The sequence below is a fragment of the Aplidium turbinatum genome, chromosome 17, assembly GCF_918807975.1.
Source record: "Aplidium turbinatum chromosome 17, kaAplTurb1.1, whole genome shotgun sequence".
NCBI lineage: Eukaryota > Metazoa > Chordata > Ascidiacea > Aplousobranchia > Polyclinidae > Aplidium > Aplidium turbinatum.
The window spans coordinates 14,664,751-14,689,215 of NC_137488.1; the positions used below are offsets into that span (position 1 = coordinate 14,664,751).

The 24,465-nt window shown below is 36.5% G+C and overlaps 2 protein-coding genes across 2 annotated transcripts in view; both read left to right on the plus strand.

The window, feature by feature from the left end:
* The window catches only part of LOC145786225 (uncharacterized), a 36,959-nt gene extending 31,502 nt beyond the window's left edge, over positions 1–5,457 (plus strand). The window contains exons 15-16 of the mRNA XM_082597868.1: positions 3,029–3,154; positions 5,347–5,457. Coding sequence (XP_082453994.1) covers positions 3,029–3,154; positions 5,347–5,457 — 237 coding nt within the window. The remainder of the gene's footprint in view (positions 1–3,028; positions 3,155–5,346) is intronic.
* Positions 5,458–23,259: 17,802 nt separating this feature from the next.
* Positions 23,260–24,465, plus strand: part of LOC145786226 (uncharacterized) — an 85,113-nt gene continuing 83,907 nt past the window's right edge. Inside the window, exons 1-2 of the mRNA XM_082597869.1 lie at positions 23,260–23,397; positions 24,171–24,275. Of these exons, the coding sequence (XP_082453995.1) occupies positions 23,260–23,397; positions 24,171–24,275 (243 nt within the window). The remainder of the gene's footprint in view (positions 23,398–24,170; positions 24,276–24,465) is intronic.

The following is a 24,465-nucleotide window of genomic DNA, read 5'->3' on the forward strand; positions in this document are numbered from 1 at the left end:
GTTTTGGAGTTCGTTGACGCAAGCATATTCTCGTTTGGTAAAGAGAGCCATGGATCGCATAGATTTTGTTACCAATTCATTTTAATTTTATTGCGTTATGTCCAGTTCATGCTGATCAAAAAAGTTTCCCGGACTAGGCCACAAAGGGGGTCCACGCAAACCAAAATTGTTTTTAAGGGGTCCGCGTTAAAAAAAAGTTTAAGAACCCCTGATCTAAAGAGTTATTACAGTGTGAAAAATTACAGTACTTAGTTTTTGACTTACTAAAATCGACGATTGGCTGGTAGCCTTGCTGGTATTTCGAAGCAGGGCTGCCCTGCAATTTTGGATCAATTACACTAAAATTTAAATCCACAAAACTGCTTTTGATTTGTACCTATTATTTCCGATGCAAAGTGTTGGAATTTTTTTTTTGACAGAAGTGAAATGGTGGTAGGGTAATCAGGTGCATTTAAATTGACAAAAATTGTTATTTTTGTTTTTAACTCTTTAGTGATAGATTATCTGGATTACATTTGTTAAATTTTGTCTTAAGTAAACATCATATTTGCTTCTAATTAGTTATACTTAATTTTACTCTATTTAGTTTCTTTCTCAATTTATATTTTCACATTAAGCTAGTTTCCTACAGCCTAACAAGTCACCTGGAAAGTCAGTCAGCCATTTTTTTTTATGACAGAACAAGGATTTTTTTTGTGATATTATTTGTCTTTGTGATAAATGTTTTCGCTTGTGTTGTTTTTCAGCTTGAATTCTCTTGTAAGTTCTTAATTAAACAATTAGCTGCCCTATAGCTAAAGCTTAAACGTCTGTTAAATTTGCTTTCACGTTTGGATTTCAAGATAATCACACTTTTTGTTTTTTCTGTAAAAAAAGTTCTGTAGTGTTAATTGTTTCTAACATATATTGATGACGGAACAATTAGGTGACAATGTGAAGTGAGAATTGTAATTGTTCGAGATAATGCTTTGTGTGTTTTACTTTTGTGACATCTATACCTGTCATAATTGACTGCGAGTTATGTCGTTTTTAAGGTGTCATTTCATCAGGAAACTATGTCTGGAACTCATGTTGCTAACCTCCTCGTGGTGAGTCCAGGAAACCTGCAATTTGCAAGGGCGAATGATAACAACTAGAAACAGCAATCTTAAATGTTCCCAGGGTGGTAAAAGGTTAAACCTTCTGCCCTGTAAACACGAAGAAACAAACTCGGCAATGCCATCGCCTGCATGGCCCTTTTTCAGAGAAAACAGTTTTAACTACTACTTCTCGGGATGGTGTAACTCTTCTTCAGTTAAATGTGGTTTGCTTACAAAATTGAAGATCTGTAGATACACCAAGGCTGCTTGTACTAACGTCAGCATACACAGGATTGCTTCATTTGTAAAAACCTCCACCAACTGGAAACCAGAAGGTTGTTTCCACTTTGACTGCAAAGTCGAATGGATGGCCAATAGCCATAGAAATCGAAAGTGCTGCGATAGTGCAAATGTATAAATCACCGACCACATGGCTGAAAGATAATTTCATCTTTTGCTATTCTCCTTTAGTAATGAATAATTCCATACCAGCGAATGCATGCTAGAGATTATATTTCCCACAGCAATCCCTTGGGTTACCGATCTACCAACTCAGATGGTATCGCATTTGAAGCTTGGGTTCTAGTCTCCGAGGTTTAACAGCCAACTACCAAACCCTGCTTCGGATGACTTGGACGTGGGTTACAAATCAGTCTGTAACGATCTTCTCAATGCAGCAAAAAAAAACCACACTTGCGGTTTCCATCGTCACTATATTTTCAATTGGAATGACGAATGCGATAAACGTTAAAACACGTTCTTGAATGCATTAAGCAGGGAAAAAACTTCAGTCATGGCCTATGTACTGTACTTACAGAATGCCTTAATGTAAAACGGAGGTAACGTTAAAAAGAAACAACCAAGGCATAGACTTTACACACTCCAGTAGAGGAGCATGGAACATTTTCAACCGTCTCACAGGTCGTAGCTCCCAACGAAAGTTTTATTCTATTACTGTCAATTCCACCCCGCATTAGATTTCCGGCAATGGCAAATTCAAAAAAGCAAACAAGATGCATTCTCTCGCAATCAAGCAAGAGTGCAGTGGCTCTGAAGTGCACCAAGTGTAGAGGTTTTTTGTAGTCTCCTTTTTGCACTAAAGAGTTCTCATGTGTCATCAATCAAATGAAATGTAGAAGGCACTGGCTCTCAAGTACATCCCTTCAAAACTCTTGAAACATTGTGGTTCCGAATGCGTGGCTTGGTTTAAGAAATTTTATTGAGCTTGCTTGATCCTAAAGTTCATACTGATGATACGGCGGAAAGCCATATTTGCCTTGCTTAACCAAAGAAGCCCCTTGATAAATTCAGAAGTTATTGCCTATGCCACAGTTGTGCGTCCCTTATAAGATCATGGAACAACTTCTTTTGGCTAGACTCAACCCTGTGATTGATCCGCAGCTGATCCACAGCTGCATGAAAATCAATCTAGATACCGAAATGGACGTTGTAGCTTACCATTCACCAAGTAGTCAAGCTAACCAATGAATAGATTAACAATTAAATTACTCCTCGCCAGTAATAACAAAGGTATGGGGTATAAAGTATCCATTTTTCATAAGTTTTGAGACAAAAAAGTCTAAAATTGAACTACACAATTAAGCAAACGTAATAGCCATCCGGCCGTGCAAACAACCTGTGGTTGTGCAAAAAAAATTTCAACTTATTAACTTATCCAACTTATTTGACGCAAATGCGATACGAATATAGTCTACGGGAAACATTCTTTGTCTGACTGTAACAAGTTCATACAAAGCACTTAGAAGTAGCCTATGCTCGCACATTTGGAAGCTTTGTAATGTTTACATTGTTACTAATATATCGAGACACTATCAGGTTATTGGTTGTATTGAAAACTATGTCGAGCAATTGATGTAAAGCAACTTTCCCTAAATCTGTTCAAGATAATAAAAATCATGGCCAATTGCTTTCATTGTTACTTCTTATAGGTTCCTTGTCTCTGTGTCAACCCAATCCTTGTAGGAATGGAGGAACATGCACAAGGACAGGTTGCAGCAGCAATGCTTACACGTGTACCTGTATACATCCGTATACAGGAACAAACTGTGATCGATGTAAGAATCATGTTTTCTTGTTTATTGTCGAATCTTTTTCATCACTCACAATACAAAACAAATGAAAATATCATCTTGATACTTAATATTCGGACAAAAAAAGTCTAATTAATGAACACATATAGTTTTTTTATTCTCTGAGTGATAAGTGTTCATGTTATTATGTCAACCTAAACATATTTTGCATTTCAAATCAGCAGCTGATAGGGCTAGGTAAGAATATCGTCATGCCCTTCATTAAAAAAACTATAAATAATGCAGTATTTCAAAGTGAAATCATAGTTTATTTAACTTTATTATATTAAAAATTAATTTACTCCATTCTAGTGATGATAAAAGTACAAGATAAAGTGGGCTCTGTATGTTGTAGAGAAGTGGTTTTTACATCAGCAGCGGGGGAAGATAAGGGGAAGGGGGCAGAATTTAGGGGGGAGAAAATTATTTATGTGCTTAAACAATAACCGAAAAAATGCAATCGGCCAATCCCCTATTCCGAAGTACAACCATTTCTCATTTATCTACAATAAGTTAACAATTGTGATAACAAAAGCATGAGATGAAGTCCAGCCTAACTGCAAAAGTGAGTAGTAGCGCGTTGCTCTTTAGGTAGCAGTAGCGACGCTATCTTTTTGTTGGAGTAGCGGCTGCAGTAGCAGCGCTATTTTTTTCCAATGTGGCACCAGCAGAAAGGCGCTATATTTCTTTCAGTTGCACTTCCCGTACTTGCTACTTTCCAATTTTAAATGAAAAAAATGACTCGTTCTTGGTAATTTTTATGGAAACAATGTGTGAAAATATCAAAGCAGAAATCATTCGACTATTGCGGAAAAACATCAAACCACGTTAGTACCGATAAGAGTGACATCAAAAGCAGTCATTCAAGGATGAAGTTTTTGGTGTGTTATTGCCATTTCATGAAACGTCGGTATGTAAAGAAAAGTCACTTATAGAGTCTTTTTTAGGACGGAAGCAAGTCATTGAGCTTTCTCAATAGCGAGTTAAAACGTTTGTTTATTGAGTTTAACACTTCCATTTCTTCCACTGCTGCGGTGGGGAGACATTTCTTGGGTGGGAAAGAAGTGTTGAAGCCAAAGCGGGCAAGACTCGACTATTTCAAATGTTTGTGTTCTTTGAAGATGCATAATACATTTCCTCTAGAACGTATTCTCTAAAACGACGATGAAATAGCAGTGTAAACGAACGATATTCTTCCTTTTGAAGGTCGTTTTGACTTCACAAGGTAGTTAAATACTAATAGTGCTTTCTAGTGTATACTGTATAGCGAGAAAAGTAGCAGTAGTGCGCGCTACTTGCGATCCGAGTAGCTGTAGTATAGTAGCTCGTTACTTATATCGACTGATAACGGTAGCGCGCGCAACTTTTAGTCAGAGTAGCGGTAGCGCGCTACTTTCAAAGTCGCGGAAACCCACCTTTGCTAACTTGCATGTTTAAGGCGGTAGTGATGCTAAAACGATGGACCATAAAGCCTTTAGTAGCAATGGAATCGTAAAAGTAAGTGTAAACTCAAACCATAAGTAATTTGCGAAAGTCATTTCAAAGAACAAAGTAATGAATTTTGGTTGCGGCGAAAAAGGACTTAACAAACAATGTTATGTTCGGAAGTGAGAGAGAGATCTACAATTTTGATAAATTTAGTTACAATGAGAAGACAAAGACTAAAATTAGATCATATAGTTGAGTCAACGTAATAGCTCTCCAGCTATTCAAGCAGCTAGTAATATGCAAAGGAACTTCAAAACGTATTTGAAGTAGTTTAACTGATTTCGCGCAAATGCGATATACGCATAAACATTCTTAGTCTGACTGTAACAAACTCCTACAAAGCACATAGAAGTTTCCTGCACATTTAAACGCTTTGCTCTATTTATATTATCACAATCATCTCAAAAACACTTTCAGGTTACTGATTGTCGTGAAAGTCATGTTCAACAATTGCAGTACAGCGACTCCGTTAGCGTTTTATGGTAAAAAATAATTGCTCAATGCTTCATCATCCAGATAAGCAAATTAGTGTTTTGTCAATCTGCATAATTATATTGAAGCAATGTTAAAAACGACTAAAGATTTGAGGTTAATACGTTACTCACGTCAAGAAATCTTCAGTTATACCAAGGAAACAATTGCCACTTTTCACATGGATCATGTGATAACACTTCATTGAATATTCGCAGGTTCCTTATCTCCATGCCAACCCAATCCTTGTCAGAATGGAGGAAGATGCACAAGAACAAGTTGCAGCAACGATTACACGTGTGTCTGCACACGTCCGTATACTGGAATAAACTGCCATCTATGTAAGAAACCTGTTGTTTTGTTTATTGTCAATTATGTTTGAACAGATACAATACAAACAAAAGAAAATATCCTTTTGATACCTACCGTATTTACATCTGGTACATTGTCAGATACATCTGGTTGCACAAGCATAGTTTACACGTGTACACATTCGTCAACTGGCAAAAACTGTGACAGATATAAGAACCATGTTGCCTTCCTTAAGACCGAAAAAAAGTCCATTTAACAATAAAGTACTTGTGTTTCTCGGCAGTCGAGTGTAGAGAAACACATGTTTTTGGAAAAGTCTTGATGGCTAGTGTGGAGGCTACACCGGTATGGTTAGCGAAACACAATGCTTGCTGTTCTATAGTGAGTGGTCAGGTAGATCGCTCTTTTTCAACAATAAAGTACTTAGCGGTTATTTTTGATTGTTTTTCAATTCAAGGAAAATAGCTAATAGCTATCCAATAACGTATGCTATTAGTGTGGACGTAATAACAATCCGGCCATTCAAACATCCTAGTTGTGCAAAAAGTATTTGAAAGTTAAAGAAGTAATTCAGTTTATTTCACGCAAATGCGATATGTATATTGTTTAATACGCATAAACATGCTTTGTTTCACTCTAACAAACTCATATAAAGTAGGCTACGTAGAAGTTTCCTCGCACATTTGAAAGCTTTGTTTTGTTTACATTATTACTGTTAGTGTATTTCGAGACACTGTCAACTTACTCATTGTAGTGAAGGTGATGTCGAGCAATTGAAGTGAAGCAACTTTTTCCGGAGCTTGTTGATTAAAATGTTGCTCAGGTGAACTGATCTTCAATTATTTTAATCAAAAAAATAGTTGTAACTTTTACATGGACCATGTGATAAAACATCATTGAATATTCATAGGTTCCTTGTCTCCTTGTCAACCCAATCCTTGTCGAAATGAAGGAACATGTACAAGGACAGGTTGTAGCAATGATTACACGTGTGCCTGTACACATCCGTATACTGGAGTAGACTGCAACAGATGTAAGAATCTTGTTGTTTTGCCTATTGTTGAATCGTTTTTATCAGACACAATACAAACTGAAATGAAAATATCATCTTGCTACTTAGCATTTGGACAAGAAAAAGTTCATTTAATGAACAAATAAATAATAAATACTATTAATACTACAAAAAGTGCTCAATGCCAAGCAAAAAGCCAAGCAGAGTAAATAACATTAGTAACTATATTTGATATAATGAACAAATATATTTTTTTACTCACTGAGTGACAAGTTGTTCATTTTATGACCTGTATGGCAACCTAAACAGCCTATATTTGGTATTTCAAAGTAGCAGCTGATAAGAGTACATAGGAATATCGTCATGCGCCACATCAAAAACTAAAAATACCGTAATGGACTATGTCAAAGCGATATCACTATACATTCAACTATAGCAAGGTATAAATTGAATTTCCTTAATGTAGTGATCACACTGGGGAACACAATTTTTGTTAACTTTGATCTAATATTTATTTTTGGTGTATAAAATCCTCAAATACTTACAGACAATAGAAATTCCTACAGTTGCTTTTAAAGGTCTAAAATTTACTTTCTAGCTGCGTCACTGCCCTCAATGGTTAAATTTGTAGACAAATCTTCTCTTTTTCTTCGAACGGATTCTGCTTCTGCAGGCTAAATGAGTGCGAGATTTAGAAGTAAAATTTATCTTTAGCTTTTCAGGCACGCTCAACTGTGGCAGTCTTGATTGATGTTCCAACAATAGCGAGCTAACATATGTAGCCTAAATCTCACCTTTTCTATATCTCCATCACCTTTACAAACCTCGGTGAAATCTTTCTTATTGATGACTGCACCAAGTTTTTTCGGGAAACTACCAAGATGGTTGTGCAAAAGGTGGATCTTGATATTCATATTATACTTGAGTGTTTTGTAGCCTTCCAATAGTTGATAAACAATTTCAATGTAATTTTCTACCTGAATAGTTTGAAGAAAGCCCTTGACAAGTTTGTTGAATGGTATCTAAGCGTCCGTTTCCAGTTCTGACATGGTTGCATAGCTGATTGGTGAGAGCCTTGGAACGGCAATCGACAGGGCGCCGGTTCGACACCGCTCATGAGCATGCGGCTGTGCCTTTGGCAGGACACTTAAAGGCATGCTTGAAGGTGGACACGAAGATTGGCTTCCTTGCCTTCCCGTCCACTTAATCTAAATCTTCAACCACCAGGTGTAAGCCTGGATACGACAAACAAACAGTTCTGACATTTCAAATCAAAGGTCCATCTTTAATAGGTTGGCAAATCTGGGACAATCAAATACACCAAACTTAAAATTTTGAACTGACGAGAAAGTAAATGCCAAAACGAGGTATTAAAATAGTTGCCATCAGTTGAAACTCCTTTAAAAAGTTGTTCCATTCGGTGGAGTTGTAAATGCAGAAAAAAGAAAGCAACTTTCTCTGTTAAAAACTTGCTCATGTGGAATGTTGAAATAACCAGGTTAAAGGTCAGATCTCGGATAGCAATTTCTATCCATCCAGTCTTCATGAGCTCTGCTGTTCCACGTACACAGATAGCAGGCCTATTTCTTCGTGTGTTCTTGCTGCGATGCGGCTACTGACCCAAGAAGGAAATTTATAGGATTAGCCTTTCAAGATCAACACATATGATTCAATTGTGATATTGCAACAATTCAATGATTCTTTTTATGTTTCGTATTCTTCACGAAAACTAGTTGAATGTGCAATTGAGACAACACTCAATATTTCCCATTACGGAGGAAGACACACTTTAAGCTCCCCTTTTAGCCATCAATGAACAATCGTCATTTAATTGAGTTTAAGATCGGAATCCTCAACTCGTTTATTAAAATTTGTGTGTCATGGCAATATACAAAGCTACTCCCACTTCGAAAGTAAGTAATATGCCTTTTCTCTGAATTAATAAAACAAAACAGTTGCTTTGTTTCTCGTTTAGGTTTGATGCAAAGAATTTTGAAGCTGTGTTTGTTTTCTATTCTCACATCTCATTTAACGATCTTCATCATCAAGCCTGCTATAACTAACACATTCGTTACAATCCAGATCTTCAAACGTGGGAGTTTGAGGATGTTTTTATTTTTGAAGAAATAATTTTTGTTATAACAAATGAAACAAAAACACCTTATTTACAATTTCAACGATAATTTAGGAAACTTTTTTATTTCACGAATAACACACGCTGTTTTTGCATGTGAATGTTGGTCGCAAACAAGTTGGACGCAAACCACACATTTTTTTAGTTTTACGTTCCTTCCACGTCTGGTTTGGGCAGACATAGCAACTGCCAACAATCATAATATTATATGTCTGGGTAGTAGAGTATTGAAACGTGCGGACCAATAAAAATCACACAAAAAGTATACCGGCGCTGACTTTCATGCAACACTATAAAGGTATAATTTTACCTATGCCACTTGTTAGCGTTGTAAAATAATGCCGCCGGTCGAAGATAAATCAAGTATACATTTTTGATAAATTTTTGGGCAAAAACGTTTAAAATTGGATGGTACAATTTAATAAACGTAATAGTAATCTGGCCATTTGTAGTAGCGTAAAAAAGGCTCAATTAGTAAAAAGAACAACACTTTAGCTCATATCACGCAAATTTGATACGAATATAGCCATAAACATTCTTTGTCTGATTATAACAAATTTCTACAAATCACCTAGAAGTTGCCTTGCACATTTATAAGCTTTGTATTATTTACATTATCACAATCATCTCAAAACCACTTTCTAATTTATTACTGTAGTTGCAGTGGAAGCGAAGCAAAGCACATTTCCCCTCGCATGAAAAATAAACAGTATAATTACCTGCCTATTGTTTTTCCAACCAGCAAATTAGTATTTTGTCCATCTGCATAAAACAATGTACTGAATACTGAAAAGTTTGGGTGTTCATCAGGACAATTCTCGTTTCTAGCACTAGTTGCAACGTTCATCTGATGAAATTGAAAGTAAAAGCAATAAACCATCTTGTTTGTTGTTGCTTTTACTTTCAATTTCATTAGATGAACGTTGCAACTAGTGCTAGAAACGAAGCAATGCACTGTAAATAACGAGTGAAAATTTGGCGGTTTTAAAATTGCTTGGGCCAAGATTGGAACAGTCAACGTTTGCTGTTCCGTTGTATAGTTCAAAGAAATAGTTAAGTTATAACTTTTTACATGGACAATATGATAATATTTTATTTATTGTTCATAGGTTCCTTGTCTCCATGTCATCCCAATCCCTGTCGAAATGAAGGAACATGTACAAGGACAGGTTGCAGCAATACTTACACGTGTGCCTGTACACATCCGTATACTGGAACAAACTGTGACAGATGTAAGAATCATGTTGTTTTGCCTATTGTCGAATCTTATTCACTAGAAACAATACAAACAAATGAAAGCATCATTTTAAACCTTTCAGTGTTTAGGCAAAAAAGTTCATTTGATGAACAGGAAAAAGAAATAAATATCTTCTGACAGGTGTAAAAAAATCCACAATAATACCTGATATGAACGACTCGATGACATAATGATGTAATATTTAATAATATTAATATTTAACATTTTAAATATTAATATTTATAATATTATTAATATAAATAATATTTTAATATTTAATATTATATAAATATAATATTTCAAAATTGATGTTTTAGGTGTTTAAGATTGAACTGACTCGTATCAAAAATAAACTTTTTGTACAATGAACAATATTAATTTTGTTTGATATTGGTTGATAATTATTCACTTTGTTATGTTAACATAAACCAGAGATCGCGAACGTTATTTATTAAATGGGTTTCAAAAGACACCTTAATCTTAAAAAACAAAAGTGATTTATAAATTTATTTACTTGTTAATAATTCCAAACGTGCTTTCCCAATATTTTCAAAATATTTTTGATTCATTTGGCAGATATTGCAAGAGGTATTTTTTTACAGTATGAACCTAATCAAAGCGATAGGCCTAACTGCAGAAAGAAGTTAAAATTGAGCTCAGCTTTCCTACCGACTTGTGGTTGGTTTTGAATCTTTATCCTCGGACTGACAAAGCCTTGATAGGTAATTCCTAGTAGTTCGGCATACTTGTACAGGTTCTTGACGCATGGCCGGTTACCGAGCTTGACATAGTAAAGTTTCCGATTGTTGAAGTTTTGTTCATGGGAATTATTTCATCCATCAGGTGCCGCTGAATGGAGAACAGTCCTTAGAATGCATTTCTCAAACGCACACCCCGAGAGTCGAACCAGCGCCACTGCTTAATCTTGAAGCTTCTGTTTACGAAGCCACACGCTAACCAACTGAGCTATCGGGGCGGACTGAAGCTCCCAGACTGAAACGTCCTTGCTTCGCCCAATCAGCAAACGTGATTTTTTTTGTTCAGAACACAAATACAATATTCGATAAACTTGCTTTATATTGAAACTCTCGTATTATCTAAATCGCTCAATCGAGAATGCAACCAACGAAGGCAGTCACAAAATTTTATGCGAAAAGTTCAGTAGCCTACCTTATTGAACATGCCCTATAGAAAAACTGAGATAATTAGTTAAAAGTTATCCAATCTGTAGATTTTGTGTTGACGCTATATTACAATTAAATAGAGTGAAATAAGTCATTGATCTTTACAAAAAAACTTATAATTTTTCTTGAACCTTACGTGCCAGTATTTACCGCTGTTGTGTCAAGAACCATAATTGCTGCTTTGTTTTCACACTTTTTCTCTTTGAGCAAATTCATTGTAGAGATAGCAATCAGATTACCGGCTTGTTCAGAGCTTGACATCGAAAGTAGCCCTGCATCATTTTCCTCTCTGCTTCTTGTTTATTATTGTCACTAGACATGTTCATAACTACAGTGGTATGTATCTTCTGCTTCTTTGTCCACATTCTTTGATTCTTTTTTCCTGGCAGGCTTTTTTGTTGAATCTGTGAGGCCAGTTGATCTGTTATGCTGTATTGCAGAGATTTACAGGAGCCAGAAGTTTGGAATATTTAAGAGCCGAAGTCTCGGGTTTTGACCGTAGTTGGAGGGGAGCCGGAGTCTAAACTTCTTGACAAAAACAGGAGCCTGATTGAAGCCGGCGTCTGATTTTTTGTTAGGCGATACTTTTACCGTACGGTACACATATTTTTGCTGCAGACCATTTGGCGCAGTTGTTATTTTTGTGTACTTTTATGGTTTTATTTTCCAAGCAGTATTTTTTCATTTGACACTATACGCTTTCCTTTTCATGACAGGGGATAGAGAAAGTATATATTTTTTAGTATAAATGATTAGATTGTGGTTTATTGTTTGCCTTCGAACTCGGAATACAATTTGAAGTCAACATATTGGCAGCAGAAGTGGCGTTTGGACTTACAGACTTCGGAGTCGGAGTGAAGCAGGAGTCTTTCTGTTGTTCTGCTCCATCTTTATTTGAGCCTCCCCGGGTCAAAATGACATTACATCGCGGATGTTTGCATTGAAATCTTTAATTCTTCTGTTGTCTGACTTTCTCTACGGTTTTACTTTGAATCAATTGCTGTATTATGAGTAAAGCCCCAGAATTTTTTGTGCTGTTTTGTCTAATCAAGGAAGTAGTTGTAACTTTTTGCATGGACCATTTGATAACATTTAGTTAAATGTTCAAAGGTTCCTTGTCTCCATGTCAACCCAACCCTTGTCGGAATGGAGGAACATGCACAAGGACAGGTTGTAGCAATGCTTACACGTGTGCCTGTACACATCCGCATACTGGAAGAAACTGTGGCCAACGTAAGAATCATGTTGTCTTGGTGATTGTCAAGTGTTTCACACTTAACAAAAGAAACATAATTTTGATATTTCAAATATAGTTAATATTCATTAAAAACCTTTACAGCCTGTTTCACCCTAAAGGGGGATCATCAAAGGGTTGTTATTCAAATAGAATTTATTTATTTTTATTTGAATAAGGACCTTCTGATGATCCCCCTTTTAGGGCGAAACAGGCTACAGAGGTTTTAGAAATTAATAATTTTATTTGATGTAATTTGCTCTTCTTAGCATTGAGCACTTTTTGTAGTGTTAATAGTATTTATTGTTTAATTTTGATATTTAATATTTTGGTAAGAAAGTTTCTTTATAACGAACAATCATTATTTTGTCTTGTTTCTGGATGACAATTATTCTCTTTAAATGATATGAGATGTTCTACTGGTGCAAATTAAGCTAAACTATCACAAGATGTATACAGTGACAATCTGCTTTTATTCCGACGTTTCGTCAATCAGACACGACTGACTTCTTCAGGGGGCTAGACCAGGTAGTGACTACTTGTCTAGCATGGCAAAACACAGGACATATTGCTGAAAACAACTAAACATGCAAAATGAAAATTCAACTGTGATAGTTTGATAGTGTGATAGTGTGATAGTTTAGCTTAATTTGCACCAGTAGAACATCTCATATCATTTAATTTAATGCCTGGTGAACAGCCTCATTCAATTTTCAGAATTATTCTCTTTGTTATGTCAATTTAAACATATTTAACAGTTTGATAAGCTATCACGAAGGTAGCGTCTAATGAACGTGCAGGGTAGACAAGAGTGGAAGACTAGAACTGCAGCCGAGATTTACTAGCCTTGCCTTTTTTTGTAATGCTACCCTGCATTCAAAGCACATGAGCAAGTAGAAAAGATTTAAGTTTGAATTTACCAAGTCATTAGCTTATGTTTGGAAAAACAAATTATAATTCACTAGCATTAAAGTTAAACAAACTGCAAAATGTCAACTGTAACATTGAGAGTGAGAAATGTAACGAATATATATATATTGTAAAAAATATTTCTTGTGTGAATCTTGCAAAACAAAGACTTTTTTTCACAATTTGATAAGCTCCAAGTTCAGATCGATTCAAAGACACCAAAGTAGTTAAAAAACTTTATAACAAAGAACTTCGTTGACTTGAATAATAAATTACTGTTCATCGTCCTGGACTGAATGCACAAGAATTATACAGATGTTAGTTTAATCTAAATCAATTGAAATTGTATAAATGCAAATGCCTTTCGAAAAAGTTATTCTCATACAGGACGTACAGTAGATGTTGGGGTGGTATGACTTTGAATTGAACAAGTAACCACCAAACATTGAGTTATAACATTCAGTGTATTCAATAGAGACCAAACTACTGTAATTAACAGCATAAACAAATATGAAAGCTTTCTACGAGATTGAACGGTTTATGTGTTAATAAAGTACCAAATTTGCTTAATGCCATGCCATGTGGCCATGCTAGTGACATGCTTTCAAATTTTCTCCCTGTAAACAAATGAAAAGTTTTTTTTTTTTTTCTTGTTGTAGATGATTGAAGCTGACATATTCAGTAAGGATGAATTTGTTGAAGAATAGAACGTGGATGAAAAAGGTGCTTCCATAGCAAGACTTACCACGCCGAGACACTTGCCAAAGTTATACATAGCAACCACTAACACAAGAGCTCCGAGCAACCATTTAAGAAAATGTAGGGCCTTATTGTTACTACTAGTAGTGAAATGATCATTGCCAATATACCTTATCTAAAACTGAAAGCTTGTATGCATGATAATACTGAAAGCTTGTAAGCATGATATTTGATTTCTCTGCTATTCTTTTTATTGTATGCATGTACAAACTCAATTTTATAACCTACATTTGTCTTTTTCTTAGTTGTTTACGATGTTGTAAGTTTATGTCTGTCTTGATATTTGAATTAAACCACTTGCAAATCTCATATGATTGCAATTTCCTCAACACTAGAAAAACCGCTGAATTTCACTACCTAGAAAGACCGCTGCGGTTAACTTTGGCCGCATTCATGTTTGTGCTAAAAATTCGTTTTGTAATAAAAAACGATGCAATTTATCCATTGCAATAATTAGTTCAACAATGTTTGTGGAGGCTTGTTAGCAAAAAATTTCAACAATTAAAATATTTTCAGGCTTATTTTTAACCATTTGTTTGAGAAGTGGATTATTTCTAACTTACGAAAAAAGTAAGTGGCAACAATCGTTTTTGATAAAATGTTGATTTCAAGAGTAGGAGCTTATTGCCTACTATTCCTCTTCTGTCTGCCTCAACCATACTTACAATCGTTTATTGTGTTTTGATTTATTGAGTCTGAATCAATCGATTGAGTCGGGATAAAAACCTGATTTTTGTACACACTTACCAGTATGATTCTTCACAATGATTAAACTTAATTCCGAAGTACACACATATCGCAAAGTTGTCCTGGCATTCCTCTCGCTTGCTTTACCGATACTGAGTTTTAACACAAAAAAGGTAAATAGTCTCAAGACACAGCTGCTCCCGGAACGCTGCAACGCGGCAATTAAGGATGAAACGTCTCGTTCATCAGGCAGGCTAAGTCACGGAGAACAAAGAAACAACGCAAATTCAACGCTACTAAAATCAGCCACCCAAGTTACAAAATTCATCACAATTACACTATTACAAATCAAGAACGTAATTAACCCGCCGGAACAAATATAGAGAGCATTTTGTTCACACATTTCAGTGATTGCTTGTCGCATTGTTGTAAATGGCATTTGAAAGCCACGCACCAAACTTGAGGCTAATCGACGTTGGCTTTGCCTACTGACGTTGGACTGAAAATTGACACTTGACGTCATTTTATGGAACTGCAGTGAAGGAACGATGCTGTATCATCTACGATCTTAGTTCAATGCCAATCTGCACGCGTTTGTTCAATGCGTACCTCAATAATATCTATGACTGCTGTAATATTATTTGAGTTATCTTTTTTCGGTCTTTTAATCCAGACTGTTTTTGAGATAGCCTACAGTCGGTGGCGTATGCTGAGGGGGCATTGGGATTCTCCTCCTGTTTTAACAAACATTTTCAACTAATTTAACGATGTACAGACGGCATTTGATAAGTTTTGGATAGCACTGTCTAAAAAAATAACAACATTGTTATAAACTAAGCAAGTACTAAATCCATTGCTCACAAGACTCCCCACGTACGCCACTGCCTACAGTTGTTGGCCATTGTCAGAATATTGTTGCTTTGTGTGGAATTTTTTGTAATTGGCGGGCTGTCAGTTTGTCACTCATACTTTTACAAGTTTTAATAAAATGTAATGTAGTTTTGGCACTTTTAAAGTAAAGTAGTATTATATTAAATACAGCTAGTCTACCACTCACCTAAAAACTTTAACAACATATTTCACCCTTTTTGGAATCAACAAAAAGTTTTTATTTAAATAGAAAATTTCAATACAATGTTATTTTACAAGAAATACTATCAATACTACAAAAAGTCATCAATGCCGAGCAGAGCAAATTATATCAAATATAATTACATCCACCTAGCAACCTTAACAGCTTGTTTCAACTTTATTGGGATCATTGATAAGCTTTGATTCAAACGGTATTGAAATTGGCTGATGATCTTGCAGCCATTGAACCTGGCCCTCCAGGGTGTCCCTCACTAAGGATATATTTGCAACTGCTCAACCAAGTAGCCTAATCAACTTCAGATGGTCACAAACTTGTTGGTAATGTTCACTGTGCCAATGTAGTGTTCATCAAGAGACATTTATACTCGACAGATGATCTACATAACCCTTCTGTAGCTTGAAGTTGTTGAAACATCTGAACAGCAAGGAAATGAAATGAAAATAGCAAGAAAAATTAGTTTCTAATAAATTAGCCAATTAATGATATTGACCTAGAGCTGTTTTTCTAATAATCATTCGCTATCTCGGCTTGCAGCAGATTGCGCATCAACATAGGTTGCATGTGATTTTATGAGCCGTACTGCTTCCATGCTGGCTCAAGGCAGATTGGAAAAGGGTGCTTTGTCACCAGATTACTACCCAACTTATCTTCACTGCGTTGTGCAAGAAAGAACACAATCGGTACTCTTTTTAAAGTCTTTGGTATGACCCGACCTGGAATCGAACCCAGGGCTACCAGCACCAGAGTCGAAGGCGATAACCACTGAGCCACGGGTGCTGTTTTCCTACTTCAAATAAAAAACGTCTCAACTTTCATTTGGTGAGTATCATAAGTCATAATTGGTCGCAAGTCAAGTTAAAACAAAATTACTAAGTAAATAATGTTTCTTCCCAACTACGCAAAAAGACAGTAGGCTACTTTTTAATGTTTGTTATAAAACGGTCAATCAAAAGTCTTTTCAGTTTGTTTTATCAATCTGCTTAATAATAGCCTATTCTATTTGTGGAACAAGAAGGCAGAAATCGGCAATATTTTATACAAACAATGGTCATGTCCGGATGATTCCCTCTCATGATCATCATTTGGACATTTTTAAGATGTTTTTAAATGGAAACAAATTTTGTTTAAATTTCTGTAGCTCTTTCTTTTCCACTACCGTAAGCTTGTTGTAAACTCAGATGTAAGTGTAAGAACCAAAACTTTCTAAATCAAATCATAGACATTTGCAAACAATGAAATGAACTAAATTTTAACCGATTGGTCTCGCACTTTCCTTTAATGGAGCCTGAGTCGAGACTGAGCAAAGTTTAAAAAAATTAAAGCTTTTGGAATGGCAGCCGGAGCCATTGGATGAATGCATGATAGCGATGGAATCGAGTTATTGCTCTCTTACATTGGCTTCTTAGCCCTAATTAGTATAATAAATGGTTTTTACTAGAGGTGTACAGAAGTCGTAGTTTTGGAATATTTAGGAGCCGAAGTGTCGTAGCCTATTTCGGTCAGAGTGGAGTGGGAGTCTGAGATTCTTGGAATAAACAGGAGCCCGAAGATATAGGAACTTGATACTTTTACCATAATGTGCAAATACTTACTTTTTACTTGGCGCAATTGTTATTTTGTGGTAGTCTACTTCTGTACTTTTCTTTTCCGTACAGTAGGCCAATAAAATATAAATCTATTTTCATATCAAGGGATAGGGAAGGTACACTATAGTGTAAGTGTTAAATTAAAAAAAAACAAAAAAACTTGGATTGAAAGGTATTAGCCTATGTGCGTTCGGTTTAGAGTTAAAATCCCCAAAGTATTTGAAGCTTAGGGTCACAAACGTCGGATTGGATCAAGAGTCCAGAAAATCTGACTCCGTATATTTCTAGTCCTACAGGGCAATGTTGCAATCATGAAAAATTCTTGCAAATACGATGCATGGTTACATCTACAAAATTGTATTTTAAGTCTATTGCAAAACTAACACCTTGACTGTTGTAGCTGCTTCAAGTCTTTGTGAGTAAAAACACCAGTTAGTGATAGCCTATACCAGGGGTCACCAACCTTTTTCTCTGAGGGCCGGATTGCTGCGAGATTATCAGCTGCAGGCCGGATGCAAATTGCGAAAAGCTATACAGCTATTTAGAATTTCCATTGACTTGAATTGAGCACAATAAACAACAAAGTCAGCGGTGGAATAGCAAAGTTGTGATGAAAATCGAAAGGTTGCTGGAAAAGTTATCCCCTGCTGTGATACACTACAGGGCATCGTACGCTTGAAAAAACATTACATCTTTCCAAATTTGGCCTAGGCTGTCTCCATTTGTGGTGGCCTAATGATAAAAACAGAACACCAACATGTAGGCTGCCGTGTAGCTCAACAGCAACGTCCAGTCCTTTACAAAAAGTTTAGTAACTTTATTCCTTAACAGTTGTTATTTCCGCAGCACGTGGCGGCTGGCGGGCCAGATGAAATCAGTTTGTGGGCCGGTTCCGGCCCGTGGGCCGTAGTTTGGTGACCCCTGCCCTATACCAACCAACATAGAATAACTTACTGTAGGCCAGGGGTGTGCAACGTGCGGCCCGCGGGCCAAATGCGGCCCGCGAAGAAAAATTGTGCGGCCCGCGAAGATGTGCCAATTCTGAATTGTGTCCGGCCCGCGCAACGTGTTTACAATTTAGTTTAGTCTGGTACGTGGGAACAATTTGTTGTGGAGCGGATTATTGTAGATTTCACACCTTCTGTTAACCATTTTAAACATCTTCTACCGGCCACCGCTAATCCATTGTATTTAATTATTTGTGGAAAGTAAAAATGTATGGTCACATAAAAGGCATGATGAACAATTTACGACTTTGAAAAGCTCACGTACAGACAGGAAATATTTTTCACTTTCCAACTTTGAGAGACTATGGAATGCATCCTGAGAAGAAAACTGAATTTGCAGACCAACTTGAAAACATTGTATGAATTTTTGGCTCGTTTCAAGGACTTCAAATCTCATGAACATTTGTTGTTCATGTTGTTGGTATGTTCTCTTCGCCATTCAACACAGACATTGACAAAGCACCAGCAGATATAACTTGAACTTATTGATCTTCAAGAGAAAAAAGGATTTGAAAGCAAAGTATTTAGAAATGAATCTTGGCGATTTTCACCGAAAACATCTCAACTAAGATGACTTTCCACATTTGAAAAAAATCCATGGCTTCAAAAATGGCTCTTTTTGGCTCAACGTATTTGTGCGAACATTTTTTTCTAAAATGGGCGTCATGACATCACCCTATCGATCGGTTCTGACAGACAAACATTTGGAAAATGGACTTCGAATTGCGAGCACTTCCATTAAACTAAATTTGGAAAAATGCGTTGAGAAAAGAAGCCAGCTGCAAATTTCTCACTGATCTCATTTAAAGACGGTGTCACAATAAATTAGAATAGCAGTTTTCTTCAGAAATTTATGTGTTTTAACTTATTATTTCTGAAAGAAGATAGCCTCTACAGGGGCGCCGGAACGATTTTTGACTGGGGGGGCAAGATTACGAAAAAAGGGCACTTTTGTTTACTAAAAGGCCAATTTTTTTTCAAGTTTTAAGATAAGACATAGCAATAATGCTAATCTATTAGCTCACTATGTATTGAGTAATGATAGCCTACTTGTGTCCGGTATACAAAGAAGGGCATTATGCTATTATGATGTAACCTACTGTCAAGCCTTAAAGCAGCCTGCAGCCATGGCCGCTAAGTAGTGCTTGAATGACCGCCGGTGCTACCTCCTCAATCGGCCAAGTTTGGCCGCCGGTCTCTTCTAGCCAATTATTTAATTTCGCAATAGAATGATTGTGGATTAACTGTAGAAAATATGTAGTATCAAAGAGTGGCACAAAATTAGGTCAGCGCGTCATAATCGCCACTGTTGCATTGTGCGGGAATATTGATGGAATATATCCATCTGCGATCACCAGCTATAAGTCTTGTTTGTAATTCCCGACGTTTATTTTAACAAAGTCTTTATCCAAAGTGCTAATTTACATCGGCTGGCAATATTGTCGTTTTTATGTCGATTCGATGTTGTCGGACATTGAAGCGTTGGTAAAAAGGAGAACTAGGTTAGTTGACATCCGAGGGGAAAACATTTTTGGATCATATTATGCAAAAATTATGCTTCTTTTAGTAATGTCCTTCACATCATTGAAATACTTATTTTATTACCTTGCCGTCATCGTCAACACATGTCGAAAGTTGTTTTTCGTTGCTAAAAAGAATTCTAGGCGAGTGGCGAACTTTAAAATCAGCCACATTGGAGACACTCGTGCGAGTGTCGTTAGATAGTCCCGCAGTAAGGCCTACTGGATTACAATCTATTGCGTGGTGCAACGATTCTATTGTAGGACGTCGCCCAGGCCCAGACTTCAACAACGCTAAGTGATCATTTTAGCACTGTTGCAAGTTTAATTCTATTTACTTGTGCTATCGTTATTTTTTTTGTATTTTGGTCTCCAAGCACGCAGATTTGGCCGCCGAGAAAGAGCACCCGGTAGGCCACGATGGCTGCCGCGGAAAAAAAACGAGTTTTAAGGCCTGTAGCCTACTGTGTTGCAAAATTTTGTGCCGTAAATATTATTTTGAAGCAAAAATGAAAGATTATAATTAGGCTAAAAGCGAAAAGCAGAAATTGTTATAATGCAAAATGTGCAGTAGCTTACATGACTTAAAAAGGGCACCATTGCCCCCCCTGCCCCTCCATCTGCAGAAAAACTGAGGGCAGGGGGGCATCCGCCCCCCCTGCCCCCCCGCTTCCGGCGCCCCTGAGCCTCTAATAACGCCATAAGAATAACATGAATAACAAAAAAACTACTTTTTTGTGCCTGCAACTACTAGCCTAGAAATCATGTTAAATAAACGTGCGGCCGCGGCTTCACCCAGTTATTTATATCTGGCCCTTCTGTAATAAAGGTTGCACAGGCCTGCTGTAGGCTACTGTATTCAACTTGATCCCAGAGAACTAATTTGTTTAAACAAACAAAATCTTGGGCATAAAAACAGTCAGAAAATTTACCGTTTTCCAAAACAGTTTTGTCTTGGTGGTTGCTATGGCATTCAAGGTTGACAATGAACAAGCTATCGCAAAACAAACTAAAAAATTTATCAACTACAGATGGTTTCTGGTTTGGTCTTGGACATTAAAAACTTTTGTATTTAAATCAATGTTTCAAAACGATATGATTTATCTTAACATGTCTTGCAAGTAAAAGTAAAAACATTATCGTCTTGAAGTGGTCACCATTTGATATGAACAAGGTGATTGTATCTTGGTAAAAGAATTAAGTTTAGCTGCATATTTGCAACCTGATAGAAACATTTGCTTTCTTAGCTTCCTGTCTATTTTTTCAACCATCGTTATATGAATCGGTTCAGCTACTCTGCAGATGGCTTGCATAAGCTTCCGCACTAAGCTTGCCCAACATGTAGTCTTTAAAACAGACAATTTCTGCTTTGATCGACCGTGGTGCGTTTTCTAAGTCTAGAGCAGTGGTTCCCAACCCGGGGTCCGCGGACCCCTTGGGGGTCCGTGAGAAAGCATTTGGGGCCCATGATTACCTTGATGAATTTTGGGGGAAAACACGAAAAGCGATCTTTTTACTTTCATTTCTCTCTTTAAATGCAAATGTGTCAAGCTCAAGCCCGCGAGAATAAACTTTACCGGTAGGCTATGCATTAAAATAAATCTATGCTGCTGCCTACAGTGTGTACATTGACCTTAAACTACATCTACCACAACGCATGTGGATTACAGTCAAATCAGGATTGGCTCGTCTATTAGGCTACGTGATAGAAAGCATGCGGTGCAACCAAAGTTTACCTCATAGTGGCCGGAACGACACCACTGCTTGCAGTTGGAGCCTCTCCGGCTATACGCTGTAGCCTACTGGCAGGCCAGGCCTAGTACGCTAACTTTCTTAATTGAGCAACTGTTTAACCTGATATTTGCCGCAGGAGTCATAGCGGCAATGCAATATGACACAGTACAGTAGTTGAGTAGCATAATTATTAGGCTACAATAGTCAATAGTATGTTAGTTGAGTTTCAGGCAAAATTTGGGTAGGGGTCGGCAGAATTAATAATTTGTCTAAAGGGGTCCGTGACAACAAAAAGGTTGGGAACCACTGGTCTAGAGTGTTGATGGTCGGAGCGAGAAAACAGTTCTAAATTTCAGTGGAATACATTGGTTTAATAATAACTGGCTTAACACGTTGGCCCCAAGTTAGCATTCGATTCACTTCTTTTGCAGTTTAAACATTTGTCGAAAAAGAATTCTTCAATCAATTTGTTTTGTATAAAAATAAAGCCCACAGACACAAGTTCAAATTCTTCTTCAATTTTGTTTATAAACCTTTACAAGCATTGTAATAAAATTGCTAGGGATAGAATGATTACGAAATAACAAGACAAACTTACAACGTCAACAATTACAGCACCAAACCTCAAAAATCGTCACTTTTACAATGATTCAACGTCTGCAGACGTTAAATCAATATCAAAATGATGAATCTTGCTGTCTAGGGAAGGAGTATCAATCAGGAAATGAATAACTATTTTACTTTTTTGCAACATCAGAACTTATGTTTTGTGCACTTTAAAACAAAAGTCACCATGTACATTTTTGGAGGTTGCGTCTTTCTGTTTGAGCTGGCATAGTACATGTGCCAACAAAAAGTTAAAGGAAGTTCTGCGCTTTCCAAGTAAACCATGGAGCCAAACAACAATGAAACATCATTTGTCAACTCGTCACTTTTTTGAGCTGCTCTAAAACAAAACCTTAAAAAGTTGTATTGAAAGTTTAAAGTAGACAACTTCTAGAAGGAAGTAGGGAAGCTCTGCTATGTTACTAAGCATACACTTTCAATCTTTGTATCAAGCCAATAAAAGTTGGTTGCTATAATCGCAACAGGAAATATAATTAAAAATCATAGTGAAGTTAGTTTTACTGATTTAGTTATTTAATCTATTAGATGTACTGTAAACTATCAGTTAGAAAGTAACCTTTTAAAGATAACAAATGTCAGCTTATAGCATTAGGATAGCTTACTGATCCCAAAACAAGTAAATAAAGCAAAAGTGTCAACAGATGAAATGCAAAAAATCATCGTTTTTAACGCATGTACATTAGAAAAGGAATAACTACATAAGAATATTCTGAATTTGTTTGTTGTAGAAATTCTATCAAAATAGCCTCAGTGCACCGATTCAACTGATTATCAACTTCAAGATGCACAGAAGAAGAAGAATGCAAATATGCATTTACAGTAAATGAAAACACAAACTGTTCAAAGTATTCTTTCGTTATATATGGCTTTCATCTTGTGAACATCTTCCATGATGTGCAAACCGGTGATGGTTGTTTTGTAATTAGCAAAACATTTCTTTGAGAATGATTTCATGGCATTCTTACATAGTTGTAGCCTATCCAGGCTTACGCACGGTGGCTGATGATTTAAATTAAGTGGACGGAAAGGCAAGGAAACCAATCTTTGTGTTCACCTTCAGGCATGTGTTTAAGTTTTCTGTTAAAGACACGGCAGTATGCTCTTGAGTGGTGTCGAACAGGCGCTCTTTCGAGTGCCGTACAAAGACCCTACCACTTGGCTATGCAATCAACCTTACAGAGTGAAGATAAGTGTCATCATCAATGATTTTCAAGACATTTCGAACAACATCCGGGTTTGTAAACAAAGAAATGATGAGATCAAGCAGCAATGGTTCTACTCTTGAGATTTGCGCTGGAGCAATACTTTTAAAAGCAGTTTACTGTCTAACAGCAATTTGTGAATAGAAAAGTTTAGAAGAGCAACACTCATAAGACAACACAAGACAGGAAACTGCCAGAATCAAGCTTCTAAGGAGGCTTTGTCATAAGGAGATGAATACTTTATCAAATAACTAATTCCATGCAATTTCTATACTTGGCAATTACAATACACTTGTTAGCAGAAATGGGCATTAAGCTTGAGCTTACTAACTTCATATAACACGATAAAGAGAGGAGAATTACGAAAAGCTTGACAATTATCTTGCTTTTTGTCCACAAAGGCTTACATTGTATTATCTAGATTCCAATGTAGGCTATGTGTTTGCACTTGAACAGTTTGATTTAGTTGTCAAGGACTTTTGAAATTTCGTACCAACTATTCCATAGACTTAGATTTTGATCACAATGATCTTACAACTTGTGCAAGCTCTGAGTATTTATATCCTTGTTTGCCAACATTTAAAAGGTAGGTTTGACAAAGCCATTTAGTGGTATAAAAATAACAAATGAATAGCTTCAAGTCTCATGCGATTTGCAACGACATTTTTGTGCCACTATCAACATCAAAATCAAACCTTAAAAGGTACAAGACTGTAAAACAAAAAAATTCGTTTTGCACTTTTGTTATAAGCAAATGTTCCGCTTAAAACACATCATTACTCTTAACATTTGGATGACGTTTTAGCCTCAGGTGAGTCATGTACTTGCTCGAACGGAGGAAGTTGCGTTGAAAGGAAAATTCAAAAATGTGAATGCACTGATGGGTTTACTGGAGAGACGTGTGAAATGGGTTTGTAACAGCTTAGCAAATATAGCCTACATCGAATTGTAATTTTAACGAGAAGCAAAAAAGCAGATTATTTTAAAAGCAAGTGATTTGTGACATTAAACTAAACACAAAGTTACAGAAAGCTTCTGTTGATTTTATAGTTTAAAGCTAAAAGCTTCATTTAAATATGTGCTTTATTGACATACAGTAT